Raw genomic sequence first — 17228 nt, 5'->3', positions numbered from 1 at the left:
TGATCTCGGGGTTGTAAAGTCCAGCCCCGTATTGGGTGTACAGATTACTTAAAAATAAAATCTTAAAAAAAAACAACAACAAAAAACAGGTGCCAATGAAGGGCCTAAGTATGGGACAAGGGTTTCTTTCCTCTTGAAACCAGAAGGAAGGGAGAGAGACGTCACAGAGCCGCCTTGTAAACAGACTCGGATGTCAAGAGCGATTGCGTATTAGCCCAGGGACCTATATGAGGTATGAGGAACCCCCAACTTGGCCACAGCCTGGGAAAGGAGAGAACTGTCGAATTCTTATTGGAAACGGAGGGGGTCGCCCGCGAGCAGCGAGGAGAGCGCCGGGAGGCGGACAGGAGTCCCGGTGCTCCCGCGTGCAGGCTGCAACGCTTCCTTCCACGTCCCTCGGTCGCGAGCGGGTCTCCAAGTCTCCGCCGCCCCTCCGCAATTCGGTGACCTCGTCCGCAGCGGTCCGCGGCGCCACAAGGTCCAGTTAGGGCTTTCGGGGGACCGAATTGGTCAAGAGGCGGCAGTGATACAGAGGGTCAACTAGCACCCACCAGGTGGCCCCGGTGTCACGCCCGGCCCTGGGGTCCTGGGGCAGAGCCTCGCAGTCCTCCAGTCGTCTCTCCTAGCGCCCCCCGGGATTGTCTGTTAGGAGCTGCGTGGGTTCCCCGGCTCACCCTCCTTTTTCTAAGGTTCCTTCTCCCCAAGGGAAACCTCCCGGTCACCCCTGCCTGGGCTCCCGGTGGCTGCCACCACCCCGCTTGCTGCCGGGGGCCGGCTCCCTCTCCTGCAGGCGCCCAGCTGGGGGTTTTCAAATCCAGGCAGCAGGAGCCCGACGCCGCCGCCTTCATCTGGAAGGGGTTAAACCCTCTCCCCGAGGGGGGAAGACAGGATGGCCATTCCCTCCGGTTCCCGGAGCTCGGCGGGGCACAGCTCCCTACGCCGAGGGGCGCACGTGCAGCGGGCGGCCCAAGCGGCGCGGGTGCTGCCGGAGTCAGCCCGCCGGGGATGCCCGCCCCGCCGCCGCTGGCATTGGGCTTGGCGCAGGAGTGCGGATGCCGCGCTAGCCGTTCTCCCTTTCCCTTTCCCCGCCGCAGGTCCCGCCGCTCGGGGCCGCGGGGCCGGGCGCTAGGGGCCGGAGGAGGGGAGGAGCCGGAGAAGGAGGGGCAGAGGGGCCCGTCGCCCCGCCTCCGCCCCGCCCCGCCCCCCGCGGCCGGAGCCCGGGCTGCAGCCGGGCGCGCCGGAGCCTGCGAGCCCGCGAGCCAGCGAGCGGCGGCCGCGGCCTCCCCTGCTCGCGGTGTGACCCCGGCGTCCCGGCCCGCGGCCCCGCGGATCCCGGCGCCCGCGCTCCCAGGGGCAGGGATGCATCATGGCCACGCTGGCTTGCCGGGTGCAGTTCTTGGACGACACGGACCCTTTCAACAGCACCAACTTCCCCGAGCCCAGCCGGCCGCCGCTGTTCACGTTTCGCGAGGACCTCGCTCTCGGCACCCAGCTGGCTGGGGTCCACCGGCTGCTGCGGGCGCCGCACAAGGTACGGTCGACCGGTCCGGGCTGGGTTCCCTGGACGCAGCCCCTGCTGCGGGGCGCGCGGGGGGTGGGGGCGCCGCGGGCAGGCTGGGGTAGGCGCGGCCCCCCGGGACAGGCGCCCAAGGGCAGACCTCCCCCCGCCCCGTTAGGCAGAGGGGCCCCGGGCATCCGCCGGCTGGCGCGGGCTCTCCCCGGCGTGAGACGAGGACAGCCCCGCGCTCCGGCCCAGAGCGGGCGGGGCCGAGCAGGTGCCGCGCGGGCCGGAGGCGGGATGGAGAAGGCTCCCCGGCGCCGTGCCGTTAGCTCGGCTGGGTGGGCGGGGTGGAGCTCGGATGCCGGGGGTCGGCCCTTGTACCTGGGCCGACGCTGAGCGGGGCGCGGAAAGAACCCGGGCCCCGGGGACTCAGGTCTAAACCTTTCAGGCCTCTGGGGCCGCTGCGGGCGGCCGCGCGACCCTCGCGACAAAGCACGCTTCCCCGGGGATACCTCCTCCTCCTTCCCCGCGGGGCATCGCCGGGGACGCCGACTGCGCAGAGATAGCGCTCCGAGTAGTCCCTTTTTCTCGGGAGAAGCAGGTGGCCTTGGGAACCTTGGAGGAGCAGTCGCTGTGGGAGGAGGGGCGGGGGCGCGGAGGGGCGGCGCGCGCACAAAGCCTGAGCCTCGCAGCCCGAAATGAGTGTCCCCTGGGAAGAATGGCTTCTCAGTCCACCCGATAGAGGCTTTTTTTCTTCTTTTCTTCTTCTTCTTTTTTAACCCTTTGCAGGAGGACAGGCATCTTGCAAAGTGTGTGTTGCAAAGAGCTGGGCATTGAAAGCTAACCATTTAGTTATCCAAGAGAGCCCTTCCTCCTACTTAAACAGATTGCACCTTGAAGAATTACTTCCCAGCACATTTTTTGCGTAGGGTTCATATCAAAGCTTGGAGATGATTTATTCCTTGAAGAGCAACATTGATAAATATTTGGAGGAGATAACCCTTGATACCAAAAAGAACAAAATTGATTTTTCAAAATTCTTTAGATTTCTGTATGATGTTCACCTGCCTTGGAAGAGAGGGAGGTTGTATGTGGAAACTGGTGAACTTTGGCAGTGCTGTTTTTCTCCCTCTATTCGTGGTGTATCCATGCTTTCCCTCCCTACTTAATTAGTAACCTGTTTTCAGGAATGAGGAATGGGGCAGTTCTATCTCATTCTCTCCATGTTGGTGCAGAATGGATGAGTCACTGTTTGGGGGAATCTCTCAGGTCATGAAAGCAGGTTGGATTGGGAGATGGAGGGACAGAATGATGTATTGTGAATTCACTTTATCAGCATCACTTTTGTAAATTATTTGGGTATTCTTAATTAGTAGATTGAGTTAAAAGTTTTCGAAGGGCTTTTTTGGCATCATGATATTCCATTCATTATGATCTCTGATTACAGTGATCTTTTGTTCAAACCACAGAAGGCTCATAATTGTGGCCCTATGACCTTGAAGTGGTTTTCTTGGATTTCAAACCCTATATACATAGGTTGACCTTTCAAGCTGGAAGCTGAAGTACATTTTTATGTTTCCCTGGAATAGCCCCATAGTCTTGATCCAGTGTCCCTGGGCTGTTCTGGCAGGAGGAAATCCTGATGCTCCAGCGTTGGCTTCCTGCACCACCACCCCCTCCCGCCTCCATAAGCCACGCACTGAAACTGCACTGGCTCACAGAACTTTCTGAGGTGTCCTCTGGTCCTTCGTAGAATAAGCAGAATCAGAAGGTATCCCATAGAACCCCTTGACTCCCTGTCTTGGCAGCCAGCCAGCCTTAGTCTCAGCGTCTTTTGCCCAAAGACCCCTGCAGTATATTCAGATGTTTGGCATTGTTTTTCACATCTAGAGCTGAGTGATTGGCTGATTCTATTAGCCAGGGTTCTGTAAAACAGAACTTAGGGTGTTTATGTGCCTAGGTGCACATTCATGTTTTAAAATGCTTATTAGTTTCCAGCAGGGAATCTTAAAATCGGATGATCCCCCTGTGATGGAAAGAGCGAACGAGTTTTGATCGCTTGGCATCTCGGTATACACCCTATATCACACCACCGGGGATGTGAGTGCACGGTCTCATTGAGTACCGCACACCTCCATGAAGTGGATACTTTTAGGATTCCTATTTTGCAGGTGAGGAAACTGAGGCCAAGGGCACTGAAGTCACCTAGTTTCTCTGCTAGGAGTAGAGAGCTGAGATTCAAGCCAGGCCTGTGTGTCTTGAGCCCCCAGGGCCCCTCTGCTCCCTGGACCAGCTGTGTGGCTGTGGGCAGAAGCAGCACCTCCTGGGGGGTTCCGTCCCATTAACTTGGGGAGCTTACCAAATCGCCCTTGTATGCCAGATACTTTTTGGCCTGGGGCAGGTGAATGTTACAAGCATGAGTAAGAGCCTTGAGGCAGAATTCCTGGTCTGGTAGAGTTCACCTGAGGGGTGGGAACAGATAGTTACCAACCCCGCTGTGAATTAGGGGATGGTGAGGGAGGGGGCAGGCTGTCACTCCAGGCCCCTGCCTTGAGTAAGGCTCCCCATACCACAGGGAACGCTTCTCCCAGGTCAAGCCTGGCCTTGGCAAGATGGGGAGTTTCTTGGGGGAGGGCGATCTCTGTGATGGACAGGACGGAGAAGCGTGACCATGGAACATGCAAACACCCTCGGTATACCCAGCCGTCCGGCACATGCAACTCCCCGGGGGAGTAAACGTTTGTTGCTTGAAGTAGATCACACAGACAGAAAGGTGTGCCGGACATAAGGGAGCAGCTGGGGTCATGGTCACCACGTGAACACACCTGTGTAACCGGCATCTGCAAGGCCCTGCGGAGGGTTCTCATTTGTACAGCCCCCCTCCTAGGATTTTCCTGTGTTGGGAACCTGTGACTTGGATAATCTCTCAGGCCCTTCCCAGCCCAAACTGGAGTGTGTGCATCTTTTCTTTTCTTTTCTTTCTTTTAAAGATTTTATTTATTTTTTTGGGAGCGTGAGTGAGAGAGAGAGCATGAGAGGTGGGGAGTAGCAGAGGGAGGGAGAGGGAGAAGCAGGCTCCCTGCTGAGCAGGGAGTCCCATGTGGGGCTCCATCCCAGGATCCTGGGATCATGACCTGAGCCGAAGGCAGACGCTTAACCGACTGAGCCACCCAGGCGCCCCGTGTGCATCTTTTCTTAACTTAATGACATATTAATTTAAATCATGTCTGCTGACTCTTTTAGAAGTTAGTTGTTCATTCAACTAGTATCATCTTGGACAAAAACGATGTATTATGCTTATTATGTTTTATCTTTGTTTTTTTCTCAAGCTGCTAGTAGTTCCAGGGAAGATAATTAAATTAATGATGAGTTTGATAACAAAAAGATCAAAACAGATGCTGTATTCTCACTGGGGAGCTGTTCATTTTGGTGGTTATGTGTTCTATCTGGCCTGTGTATGTAAGGCCTTTTGTTCTCAAATGTTGCATAAATAGGTGTTTGTTTCTGGTTTAGTGTTTTAAAGAATTATAATTCTAGGACTTCTAATTTAGAAAAATCTATACAGTAGAATTAGTAAATCATAGGCCTTTCAAAATTTACATGGGTTTGGATTGATTGATACAAAAGGCTAAGGATTTTTCTTTCCTTTTGATAGCCAAAAGTGGAATTGGAGAATATTTTTACAAAAAAGTGATAACTAGCCTACCTGTTAAAATGGCAATGAAGACAGTAATTCAGTTCAGGAGATATTTCGGTGCCTTTTGTGGACTAGACAGCGTGGAGTGATAATAGTGACTGTGTTCTAAGCACTTGCCTGAGACGAGGAGCATCCTAGACGTGCATCATCTCACCAAGTCCATGAATCAGGTACTGGTACTGTTGTATGTCATAGCAGAAGAGACCCAGAGCAGATGGAATTCCCCTGGTCACATGAGTGGGGAGTTCCAGAGGTGGCATTTGACACCAGGTCTGAGCTCTTAATGACTCCACTTTTATGTCTTGGATGTCTTCCTTCCAGGCAGCCCATCCATTTGCCAGAGTTCTTTCCCAACATGCTTTGGTGATTCCTGTGCACAAATACAGTCGAAGCAGCATGGATTAGAGGTCATTTAGGTCAGGCTCTCAGTAGGTGGGGCTCTGACTGTCTCCCCTGTTGCAGATAAATTCCTTGAGGGAAAAGACCTGGCTGTTCAGTTCTCCCATGTTTTTCTTGCAGCAGACTAGTGCTAAGATGGAGTGTGCCCTAAGTTGATTGATCGGTGTTAGTTATAGAACACAAATCCACTGGTATTATTGCTGTAATGAATTTCTACCTTAATCCTCTTAAGGGACACATCTGTTTGCTACATTAAGATTTTTAAAAGATGAGATCACTGGTAAAGTTGGCAAGTGTGTTGTGTCACAGAGCATCTTAGGACAAAACTGTTTAAGAATGTTGTATGAACTGCTAAGAGCATCTCTGTGCAAGCCGGGTTGAATCTGACTCTACCGTAATTAGCTCAGTTGGTTGGAGCCGGGCTATTGAGATCAGGATCATGGGATTGAACTCTTTATGGGTCAGTTGGCTTTGCTTCATGCATGGCCACAGACAGCATCGGTAACCCAGCCAGACGTCCCGCAGGTGCTGTCATGGCTCCCTGCAAGGGTCTGGGTTGGAAGGGACTGGCAGAAATCTTTAGGGGGGAAAGGAGACATATAATGGGAGCGCGCTGGGCACTACATGGTAGGCCTCCACGCATAACTCCATTCATCCTCATAACAGCTCTAGCAGGTGGACAATAGTATCCCCAGGTAACAGATGGGGAAACTGAGGCATGGGGAGGCTAAGCAGGTTATCTAAGGCCACACTGCTTTTAAGTGAAGGAGCTGAGATTTAAGGTCAAGTCTTTTTTTTTACTCCAAAGCCTGTAGCCAACTGTGTCCCATTATTAGAAAGCCAGCAGAGCCCATGCTCTCTGTGTAGGGGGAAGCGCAGGTGGGGGAGGGTGGCCGACGGCACTGCCTTCACACGCGGCTGCCTGTCACAGGGCTGTGACTTAAACGGCTGTGCTCTGTGAGTCCTTCCAGCCTGGAAGCTCTGTGAGTCTGTGCCTTTTGTCCTCGGAGTCCAACCTGGGTCCCTCTGGAAAACAACAGGACTGCCTCCGCCCTTCCCCTCCGGACTCTGAAATGTTAGTTCTTAATGGTGGCAGATTTAAAACTGATTAACATGCTGAGGCCGACACTGAGCACCCCTCCCCCAGCCTTCTTTCTCCTCCAGGGTTTATTTCTCTGTGCAGAGGAAACTTTGAACACTTCGAGAACTTTTCTGCCCTCTGCCAGTCACTGCTCCTGGCACCCTCCACGCCTCATCTCCGGGTGATGCTCCTGGTGCCTGTGGCCGGCTCAGGAATGTCCCCAGTGTAACCTGGCTTTCTAAGCAGGGACATTTTCAGAATCTTGGGTTTGTCAGCAACTGTCCCTTTACAGAGACAAGCAGACTGCTTTTTGTTTTTGTTTTTGCCTTTTTGGCAATTTTATTGGGAAGTGTTTCTGGATCTTGTTTTGAACTAAGTAAGAAAGAATGGGGAAAATTAAGTTACAATGAATGTTAAACCTCACCACAGGGGTGCAATCAGCAAAATCCAGATTGTGGGCAATTATAGTTTCTCCAAAAGTTAAAGTGCAAAGAAAAAAAAAAAAAGATAGAAGGAAACCTTAGATTAAAAGAGATTTAAGAGATATATCAACAACCAGTTGCAATGTATTGGCTCTAATTGGATACTGATTTGAACCAATACATGGTAAATAAATATTTGAAGTCATTGGGAAAACCTGAATAATGACTATTTGATAGTAAAATTTATTAAATTTAAATTAATAAAATAACAAATTTATTTGATATTAAAAATTATTAAAGTGTGATAACAATATTATGGTTATATTTAAAGGCAAGTTTGTATTTTTCAGAGATACATACTGAAATATTTACAGATGAAATTATAGGATGTCTGGAATTTGCTTCAAAATAATCCTGGATGAGGGGAAAGTAGGTGGGTGAGTTTACAGGGGAGCAAGATAGACCATGAGTTAAAGCTGGATTATGGGTGTATGAGGGGGTAATTATACTATTTACTATACTTTTGCATATGTTGAAAAAAATTTTTTTTGAACTTTTTAAATAAGAGAGCTAAAACATTAGGCTAGGAGTTCCAGTGTTCCCTCTGGGATCTGAGTCCTTTCATTAAGTGTCACTGGGGTCCTGAGTGTGTTTGCTATGGCTGAGATGGCCAGTCATCAGCAAATTTGTTGTTGTGCTTCCACTGATCTTTTTCTTCCCATCCTGATGGTTGCGTTCTCCTTAGGATCTTTGAAAAACAAGTGTAGGACATCAGTCTTTTTATGTTCAGGATATCTTTCTAGGCTCGGTCAGTTCTTATGATGAAGCAAGACCCAGACTCTCGGTTTGGTAAAGGAAGGGTTAAGGTAGAGATATTATATGTGTAGCTCCAGTAAATGCCCCGAAATTTTTATCACTAAGCCGAGATGTTGCTAAGGGTATAATTAATGATACCAGTATAAAGGCACTCAGTTTCCCAGTGGCTCTTGGAGCTGTGATTTGCTCTCATGGCCACACGCAGGGTCTTACTCAATTCCCTCTACCTCCACCTTGAGAGCATCCCAGAATGCAGTGCGTGGCACTGATGCTCTCATGTATATGGAAATGTGAGTTGATTGTATATGTTGGCATTCTTACAGGCAGCTTTTGATTTCTCTGGACAGATTAAACCATTATGGATTAGCTAGTGCAGAGGGGGAAGGTAGAACATTAAAAAAATAGATTACCGGGCACCTGGGTGGCTCAGTCGGTTAGGCGACTGCCTTCGGCTCAGGTCATGATCCTGGAGTCCCGGGATCAAGTCCCGCATCGGGCTCCCGGCTCAGCAGGGAGTCTGCTTCTCCCTCTGACCCTCCCCCCTCTCATGTGCTCTCTCTCTCTCATTCTCTCTGTCAAATAAATAAATAAAATCTTTTTAAAAACATAGATTACCATGCCTGAGCAAAATTACATACCCAGAAGTTGATCTATTTTGAGAGCCACGTAGTAACAAATGGCATTACATGGTATCTATTTACAACTTGGGAACATACTTCCTCTTCACCACTTCGATTTGTAACCAGAAATTAAAATTTTGTGCTCTAAGAGGGAATGTTTAGAACTTAATATCAGGAAAAAAAGGTCTCAAAATTGTTAACACATTGGAAAAAGGGAAAATGGTAAGTAATCTACAATTCAGTATAGTACGACGTTCCTAGATTTGGCAAAAGGGACACAGAAAAATGGGTTTGTTGATCACCTCATCAAGTATTTTTAACATTTTTGGAAAGAAGAAAACCTAGAAGCAGACTTTATTGTTATTGGCTACTCTGGTTCTTCGTGCACTGGTATTATGGTAGCGAATGAAATGCCAGGGTCTTCACCAGAGTGCACAGGACACGCCAAAGATTATTTTGAAGTTCTCAGAATAGAAGATATAACGGACGCATCTTCTGGCTGATCTTGTGATTGGATCCCAAGAGTGGCTTGGGGCTCATAGCAGATGAGTTGAAGGACAGATGCTCCTGAGTGGCCAGACTCGGACATGTTTAGAGCAGGTGCAAGATGGAGCAGTGGGTCCTTGGAGGAAAGAACGAGGAGGAGGAGGGTCCTTCTGGCTAAGTGGGAGTCACACTCAGTACTGCAGTCATTCACTTTGCCTGTTCCTACTGGCCAGAGTTTTGACTAAAGGGGTTTATACCACTTACATTTTATACCACTTTAGTGCTGGTTTAGTTTTCTCTATGATTTCAGCTCATCTTCCCCAGTCCTCCCCTCATGATAATTATTAATCCAGAGTCAAAGGTAAGTCCCTCACAACTCGTGAACACATCTGTGTGATGGTGTTGGGGTTGAGACAACAGGCTTAAACAACGCTTCCTTCCCCTCTCCTGTTGTAATTTAATTAAATGAAATTTAATATTGTTAAGTGTGCTACACCCCGAAAACCTAGCTTTCAACCCCTGTGAACAGTTATGAGGGGACTTCTGTCTGGTTCTCTGATTACATCAGCCAGGCTGCGTGCAGCTCGAGGCGAACGGGGGCTGGACTCCCTGGGAAAGTGGCCGACTGAAGACAGAGGTTGGTGATATCCCAGTCACAGAGAATGTGGGGGGCTTGGAGCCCAGTCTTCAGTGGTGCTGCCCTGACCCACATGTGTCCACAGCCTCAGAGGAGGGTTGCTGGGCTGTCTGCTCCATTGTCTAGCAGTGTGTTCTTGTGCTAAGAGCCCACTGTCTAACTGACTGTGGTTTACAGTAAGTCTTGATGTCTGCTGGGGTGGACGTTCTCTCCTTGCCTTGCAACATAGCCATTAATAGGAAAAAATGGTGAAAGAGGGTCCCTTTGATGGATTTTAATGTGAAGAAATACTTAATGTATTCCTACACACATTTCCTAATGTGTGACCCATTAAAGAGGAAAGAGAGGGGGCACCTGGGTGGCTCAGTCGGTTAAGCGTCTGTCTTTGGCTCAGGTCATGATCTCAGGGTCCTGGGAAGGAGCCCCGCCTTGGGCTCCCTGCTTGGTGGGGAGTCTGCTTGTCCCTCCCCCTTCTCATGCTCTCTCTCTTTCAAATAAATAAATCTTTAAAAAAAAAGAGGAAAGAGAGTGAGAAAACATCACTTTTCTGCTCCAAACTCTCTCAGCCCCGTCTTCAGGGTCAACTCCAAAGCCCTTGAGTGGCTGGCCCATTGCTCCATGGAGGCTGGGTGGGTTGGTTGGCTGGTTTTATGGTCGGTTTGGTTTACTGATGTAGCTCTAGAGCCTAGAACAGTGCTTGGCACAAAGTACATGTCTAGTAAATGGTTGTTGAATGGGCACATTGCCACAACATTTAGAGCTGGAGGGAAGTAAGAGTGGTCTCATTCAAACTCTTACCATGCAGAATTTCCTTCTGTAAAAACCTCTGGCCCGTGTGTTCTAGTATGAGCGTGAGTTGTTGCCCCACCCTTCATGGGGAGCCTTTCCCATTTTTGAGCTCTGTTTGTTAGAATTTATTCTTTACTTGTTCCTGACTTTCACTTGCAGAAGTGGGTTTTCATATCTTCCCAGATGGGGATGGAGATGGATCTGGACAATTTATTGGTTGACTGTGCCTAAGAGGGTGGAAATAGGATGGATAAGCCAGAAAAGCCATGACCGCAGGGTTTGGTAAGTGGAGTGAGCTGTGACCTGCAGATAGTGCCCAGAAGGGGTTGCTGGATGTATCAAACCTGTCACTTTTCCCTGTCATGGCAGAAGTGAAAAGCTCCTCTCTTCTCATGTCAACTCAGAGTAATATGGTCTGTTTTTCTCACCTAAGTCAATATTCTCTATATTGGTCTGTGTATGCTTGGTACCCTAAACCATCTTCAGACTTGCGTTTCTACCTGGCTGTGAACTTAAACTGTGTGTGGAATCCAGAGTGATGTTGCCAGGGTGAGGTTACCATCAGCAAAGCTGGACTCAAGGAGAGAAAGGCCAAGAGGCAAGGAGTCTACCCATCTGAAACTACCAGAGCATCTGTTCCCATCAGAGAATGAGCATGTGGATAAATCTGGAAATTGCAGAAAAGCACGCTGAAGAAATAAAAACTACTCTTCTCACCACCCAAAGGAAACCAAATGACTCTTACCACTTTGTGTCTTACCAGGATTTTAGTATCTATGCATTTTAAAATATAATATTATGAATACTTTCCCAAGCCATTAAATGCTCTCGGAGCATATCATCTTTAATGATGGCATGGTGATCCATTCTGTGCATGTACTGTGGTCCATGGAAGCATTGCTTCCCTGCTCTGTGAGGGAAAGGGCTCTGTCTCTTCCAGGTTTATTTGTCCTGTGCTGGGTGCTTAATAAATACTCATTAAACAAATGCAGGAATGAATGAACCATTGGATGTTTAGGTAGTTGCCAATATAAAAATACAGATAAGGCTGCAATATATATGCTTGCAGAAAGAAAATCCTTGTGCTTATGTCTGATTGTTTCCTTAAGATGAATTCCTAGGGGTTCAATTGCTGAGAAGAAGGGGAAAGAATTTATCTTGGATGGCAGCAGTTTCCCCCATTTTAAGAAGATGCTTGGAAAGGTGGTCCCTGAATCATCGGAGGGCTGGGGAAGAACTAGGCTAAGTTGTGAAGCCCAGCTCCAAGGTGACCTTGTCTTGACATGGCAGCTAGTGTCCTGACTGAGAAGAACATTTGAATTCTGGGAGTGCCACCTGGTGGGACTCAGGGAAGACTGTTAAAACCCTTGGTAAATTATGTGTATGTATCCCATTGCCTCTCCCTATTTTGAGGGACAAAATCATGACTATACTTTAAAAGTCAAAGCTAAACTTAGAACTGTTACATTGTCTGCATACAAGTAACAGTATTGCGTTAGTAAGACAAAGATACATCTCATTAGCTGCTAATGCTTTGAGAAAACCGAGGCACTTTATATGTGGCATAGTCAATGACCCTACCTCTTTCTAGAGACTTGGCAACACAGACAAATCATAAAAATGATTATTTTTGACCCCCAGTGACCCCACTTACAAGAATTATTTGAAGAGATAAATAAAAAATATAAAAATGCTATAGGTATAAAGATATTCAAGGATTATTTTAATAATGAAGAGCTAAAAAAACCTCAATGTCCCATGACAAGGGAGATATTAAATATATTATGTTTTATTATGGATAGAATATTGGGTAGCTATTAAAATAACTCATATCCTAGGGCAGGCTGTTATAACAAAATACCATAGACTGGGGGGCTTAAACAGCAGACATTTATTTTCTCAACAGTTCTGGAGGCTGGAAGTCTAAGATCAAGGTGCCAGCAGATTTGGTTCTTGGTAAGGTCCTTCTTTCTGGCTTGCAGATAGATGGCCACCTTCTTGCTGTGTTCTCACATGGCAGAGAGAGAAAGTTCTGGTGTCTCCTTCTCTCCCCTTCCTTCCTTCCTTCCTTCCTTCCTTCCTTCCTTCTTTTGTGGTTTTGTACCTAATCCCATCATGGGGCCCCACCCTCATCTAAACCCAATTACCTCCCAAAGGCTCTACCTCCTAATACTATCACATTGGGAGTTAGGGCTTCAAAATATGCATTTAGGGAGACATATTCAGTCCATAACAACCCACATGAATCATCAAATTGTACATATGGAAATGTTGCTAAGAAATGTCAAGAATGGAACGAGTAACTTCCTTCTCCCAGACCTGCTCACATCCCTCTTCTGCATCTCATTTGTTACAAACGCCATGAGAACTGTGAGTCAAACTTGATTCCTCTGCTCTCACCCAGTCCCCTCCTCTCCATTCCTGAGTCTTCTTGGCTCTCATTTGGACTCCTGGCTCTGGAAAACAGCTCTCTGATCCGTCCCCCCACCCTGACCCCCATTTCCCTGCCTCCTCCTTCTTCACTCTGGTGGCTCCCCACTATTAGCCTGGTGAAGTCCCAGCTCTTCACAGGGTCACTCAGGGTTCTTTGTGACCTGGCCTCTGGTCTGCCGCTCCCAGATGGTCCCCGACTGTCCTTCCTTCCCTGCCCTTCCCAAACCCTGTGCTAAAATGCTTGCTGTTCTCCTCATAGGCTGCCCTGGATGTTTGTCCATGTTCTTGCCTCTACCTGGACCGCCTCTTCAGCCCTCCAGCCTGGGCTGAGACCGCATCCAAGGGTCACCTCTGTGGGCTTTCCCAGCCCACCCCCAGACCCACATGGGCTGTGCTCCATGTGCCCCCTCACCCATGACACTGTGTTCCCATCTTCCCACCAGGGTAACCCTTCCGGAGCAGGAAGGGTGTTTAACTTAACCTTCCGGTTCAGAGTTCCCAGCACGGTGCCTGACACATAGTAAGCCCTAATAAATAATTTTTGAATATTTGAAAGAATGTTAAGTGGAAAAATACAGTATATATTTATATCATGATGATTGCAACAATAGAGTAGACTTAACTTTCAAGATCCTTCCTCAGATCCTTGGTCTGTGAACATGATTTGCATATTACAGTGTCCCCCACAAATGGCAGGTGAGTGAAGTAGAACCAATTCTTCCATGTATCAAAACCTTGTTTTCTGGTCTTTTACGCACTGGGTCTGTTCTAGGATCTCAGATAGGAAGCCTGGGGCCGGCAAAAGAAGGCCCACTGTCCTGTCTGTGGCACCTCCTATTGGGCTTGAAGGGTGTGGACAAGCCTGGGGCTCTGCTGCATTTGGGTAATGAGGTCTCCTCCATGGGGCCAGATTTGAGGCCTGTAGTGCAAGATGGAGAAGCAGTGCCACCTCATGGGCCAGATGTCCCACTTTGCCTGGTTCGTGGCCTTCCTCACAGCCTTGTTTACTGTTCCTGCCCATGCTGAGCCGCGCAGAGGGCAAGTTGTGAGCTTGTGTGAGGGGCAGGGTCGCTGAAGCTGGGGAGGCCACTGCCGTTGTGATTAGTGGGAAGTCCCCAGAGGAAGGTGGGTCTGGGAGACAAGTGGTGTCGGCAGAGCCCAGCTGCCCTTCTTTCACACAGGAAGCTTCAGCCCTTTGCCAACCTCGGAGGTTTTGGATAGGTTTTATTTCAGGTGATGACACTCAACTCACAAGGATATATTACCCCTTGGCCATATCAGATCATAGTTTCAGGCTGCAGGAGCGCTCAGGCTGGCTCCTGATCACAGCTTCCAGAAACCACCAACCCCCTGGCTTCTGCAGGACCTGGCGCTATCTGAGTGCCTAGTGTCTGAGTGGCCAGTGCTTGGATGTGGGAGAGGTTATCCAGTCCTTCTGGGGGTCTTCCATTCAAGGTCAATAGCACCGTGTATTTGGGGGCAGGAAAGAAGAGCTTTGGCCTCCCTGTCCAGAACAATAGTCAAGGATATGAGTGGTTTTTCGTTCCCAGAACTGGATGCATTTTTGTGGACAGTGACTCATCACTGAATTCGCCGGCAATAGAACCACGGCATGTCTGTGCAGTTTATAAGGCACTGGGACATAGGTTTGCCTGGCTGATCCTCATACAACCCCGAAAGGGGCTGAGATGGGATATTTGGGCTCCATCTCCAAGATGGGAAAACTAAAATCAGGTTGGCTTCATGACCGATGCTCAGGAACAGCCCCTTGGAGGGTGGCAAGGCTAGAACTTTGGCCCACGTCTTCTGTCCTCCAGGCCCCCAATGCTCTGTCCAGTGAGGACTCTCAGCCTCAGTCTGTCAGAGATGAGCATGGGGAACATAGGTGGACACCCAGGGAAATTTGTGGAGTGAACACGATCAGGAGGGGATTTCAGCTGAGTTCATAGACATTATATGTAACCAGTTGGCGATTATGTCTCTGAGAGCTGAGGCGCAGAGCTTGGTTAAGTGGGAAGCTTTCTTTCTGTCAAGGCTGTGGATCCCGGCCATGAAAGTCATCTCCTTTATGGTTAGGATTGGTTGGGGAAATCAGTCATAGACGTAACAAAGAGTGAAGTAACAATTAACAAGGCAGCATATGACTCACGTCTACTTGTGACATAGGCGGCCAGGGCTATGGAGATGTCAGAAGTGGGAAAAATCTATGTGGGCTCACATTCCAGACAGCCTCCTGGCGAGAGTGGGAAGGGTTGAGAAGGTGAATGGAAAGGTGAGACGTGGATGGGACCTGGGGTGGGGGTCAGGTCTGGTTGGCTCCGGGCAAGTGAGAATAGTCCCCGATGTGGGCGGGGCGCCCACAGGGGTGGGCGGAGGGGCTGGGCTGGCACACTGGGCTGTCGTCAGTGAGCACAAAACCGTTTCAGAAGTTACTTCCATTCCATGTAATGAAAACATAAGGGAAAAGGAAGGACAGAGGAGAGAAAAATGGAAATATAGGAAGGGAATGATTACAAAGAAAAGGGGAGAGAAAGAAACTGGAGAGAGAATAAAGGAGAGGGATGGACAGGCAGTGCCTGAAAAGCCACTGATGAAGAATGTGTGGGAGGAGGAGGATGGTCGGGGACAAGCCACAGGACGGGCCTGGCCTGGGCCTGGAGGGCAGAGTTCCCCGATGCCCACGCCCCTGGTCACTGCTATTCCTGGTGAGTGCAGGTGTTAGCTAACGAGGCTAAGATGCGACCCTTTCCGGGGACTCTCCCTCCTTCCTCTCTTTCAGAAACATTTATGGGGTGTCTGCTCAGTGTCAGACCCTGTGAGGGCCAGCACAGTAACCAAAATAAAGGAAACCAAGGGTCAGCAAAATCGCGGTGTGACAGCTCTAGCCAAGCCTGTGTACTCCATAGTCCCTCTCCTAAGACCTTGGCCCAATAGCATCCTCCCTTACAGGGCTGTGTGGACAAAAAAGAAAAAGATCCTACCATTGCCTTAGCGGCTCTAGCCCCAGCTGCCCCCACACCTATGACTAGAGAGACAACGCAGCCCCGGCCCCCCCTTGTACCTTCAGCCTAAGCTTCCCTCTGGGATCGTTCCTTTAGCATGTGGATGGGCTGAAGCTTCTGTCATCCAGAAAACCCTCCTCCCTGGCCCCCAGATCCAGAGGCTGCCTTCCCCACCAAGCATCTGAGACCTTGTCTGAGCTCTGCCGTCTTACCTCACTCTCCCTCCTGTTCCATTCTCGCTGCCGCCCCATCACCTCAGTGAAACTGCCCTTGCTGAGGTGCGCTGTCTGTAATGCAGGGGACAGTTTTCTGTCTTTATCTTATTTAACCTCTTAGCAGCGCTTGCGGGTTCTGGTCATCCCCTCGGAGGAATTCTGCTGTTCTGAGTTCGATAGTGACAGACTCCCGTGCCTTTCCTTCCTTCTCAGTCCTCAGTGTCCTATCCTGAGTGTTGGCCTTCCTTAGGGCTTTGTGTCAAGACCATGCCTTCTCCTCGCAGATGACCTCGTTTTCTGGGTGGCCCCCAGGGCTTTCTGCTAACTCCCTCGTTCTTTTGTCTAGCCCAGTACTCTCTTTGGTCCTGAGGCCAACGACCCAACTGCCCCTGGACAGCTCCCCTTGGCTGTCCCACAGATGCTGAACGGGCACGGTGTCGAGATCGGATCTTATCTTCCCACAGACCCTCGCTGCCTCTGTGAGGAACAGACCATATCGGATCCGCTGCCCAAACCAACAAGCTCTCCCTGGCTCTGACCACCATTTCTCAGCCCTCCCATTCTGGTGATTCTCTTGGCTCTCGGCACTTCTTGCCCCATTCCACAGATAGTCCCTGGCATATAGAAAGTGCCCAGTAGATGATGAAATGAAGGAAAAACAAGCAAGATAATGTGTAAGGAAGTGTCTGTCACATGGCAGCTGCTCAAAAAGTGTGCCTTTATTGATCATCCATGGCTGCGAGCAAGTCCCTCTGAAGCATAGTTGCTTAAAGGATTCACATTATCTCTCATGGTGTCCTTGGACCAGGAATTTGGGAGAATCTTGCCAGGTGGTTCTGGCTCAGGGTCTGTCATGAGGGTGCAGCCAGATCATGGTTTCTTCAGTTGCAAGGCTGTCCTGGGCTGGGCAGATGCAGAGAGCTGGGTGCTCCTTGGGCTTCTCTCGTTATCTCTCTGGTCTTGTTATCTCTCTGGTCTCTCCACGGGTTTCTAGAATGGCGGCTTCCGGGGAGCTAGACTTCTTCCATGGCAGCCCAGGGCTCCAGATGGAGACCAGGAGGGTGCTGTCTCCCCTCTTCTGTCCCTCTCACTGGTCCTCTACGTGTTTGAACAAGTCAGCAAGGCTGACC

General features: G+C 49.6%; 1 protein-coding gene across 8 annotated transcripts in view; it reads left to right on the top strand.

Annotated features, from left to right (window-relative positions):
* Positions 1 to 1239: 1239 nt before the first annotated feature.
* The window catches only part of FHOD3 (formin homology 2 domain containing 3), a 455751-nt gene continuing 439762 nt past the window's right edge, over positions 1240 to 17228 (top strand). For all 8 annotated transcript variants that reach the window (XM_034996005.1, XM_034996004.1, XM_034996003.1 and 5 more), the window contains exon 1: positions 1240 to 1531. In XM_034996005.1, the coding sequence (XP_034851896.1) occupies positions 1367 to 1531 (165 nt within the window). In that variant the 5' untranslated portion in view covers positions 1240 to 1366. The remainder of the gene's footprint in view (positions 1532 to 17228) is intronic.

The sequence above is a fragment of the Mirounga leonina genome, unplaced genomic scaffold (assembly GCF_011800145.1).
Source record: "Mirounga leonina isolate KUSES-001 unplaced genomic scaffold, KU_Mleo_1.0 Mir_93, whole genome shotgun sequence".
NCBI lineage: Eukaryota > Metazoa > Chordata > Mammalia > Carnivora > Phocidae > Mirounga > Mirounga leonina.
The sequence above is the reverse complement of the archived record's forward strand: the minus strand, read 5'-3'. Positions and strand labels throughout refer to the sequence as shown.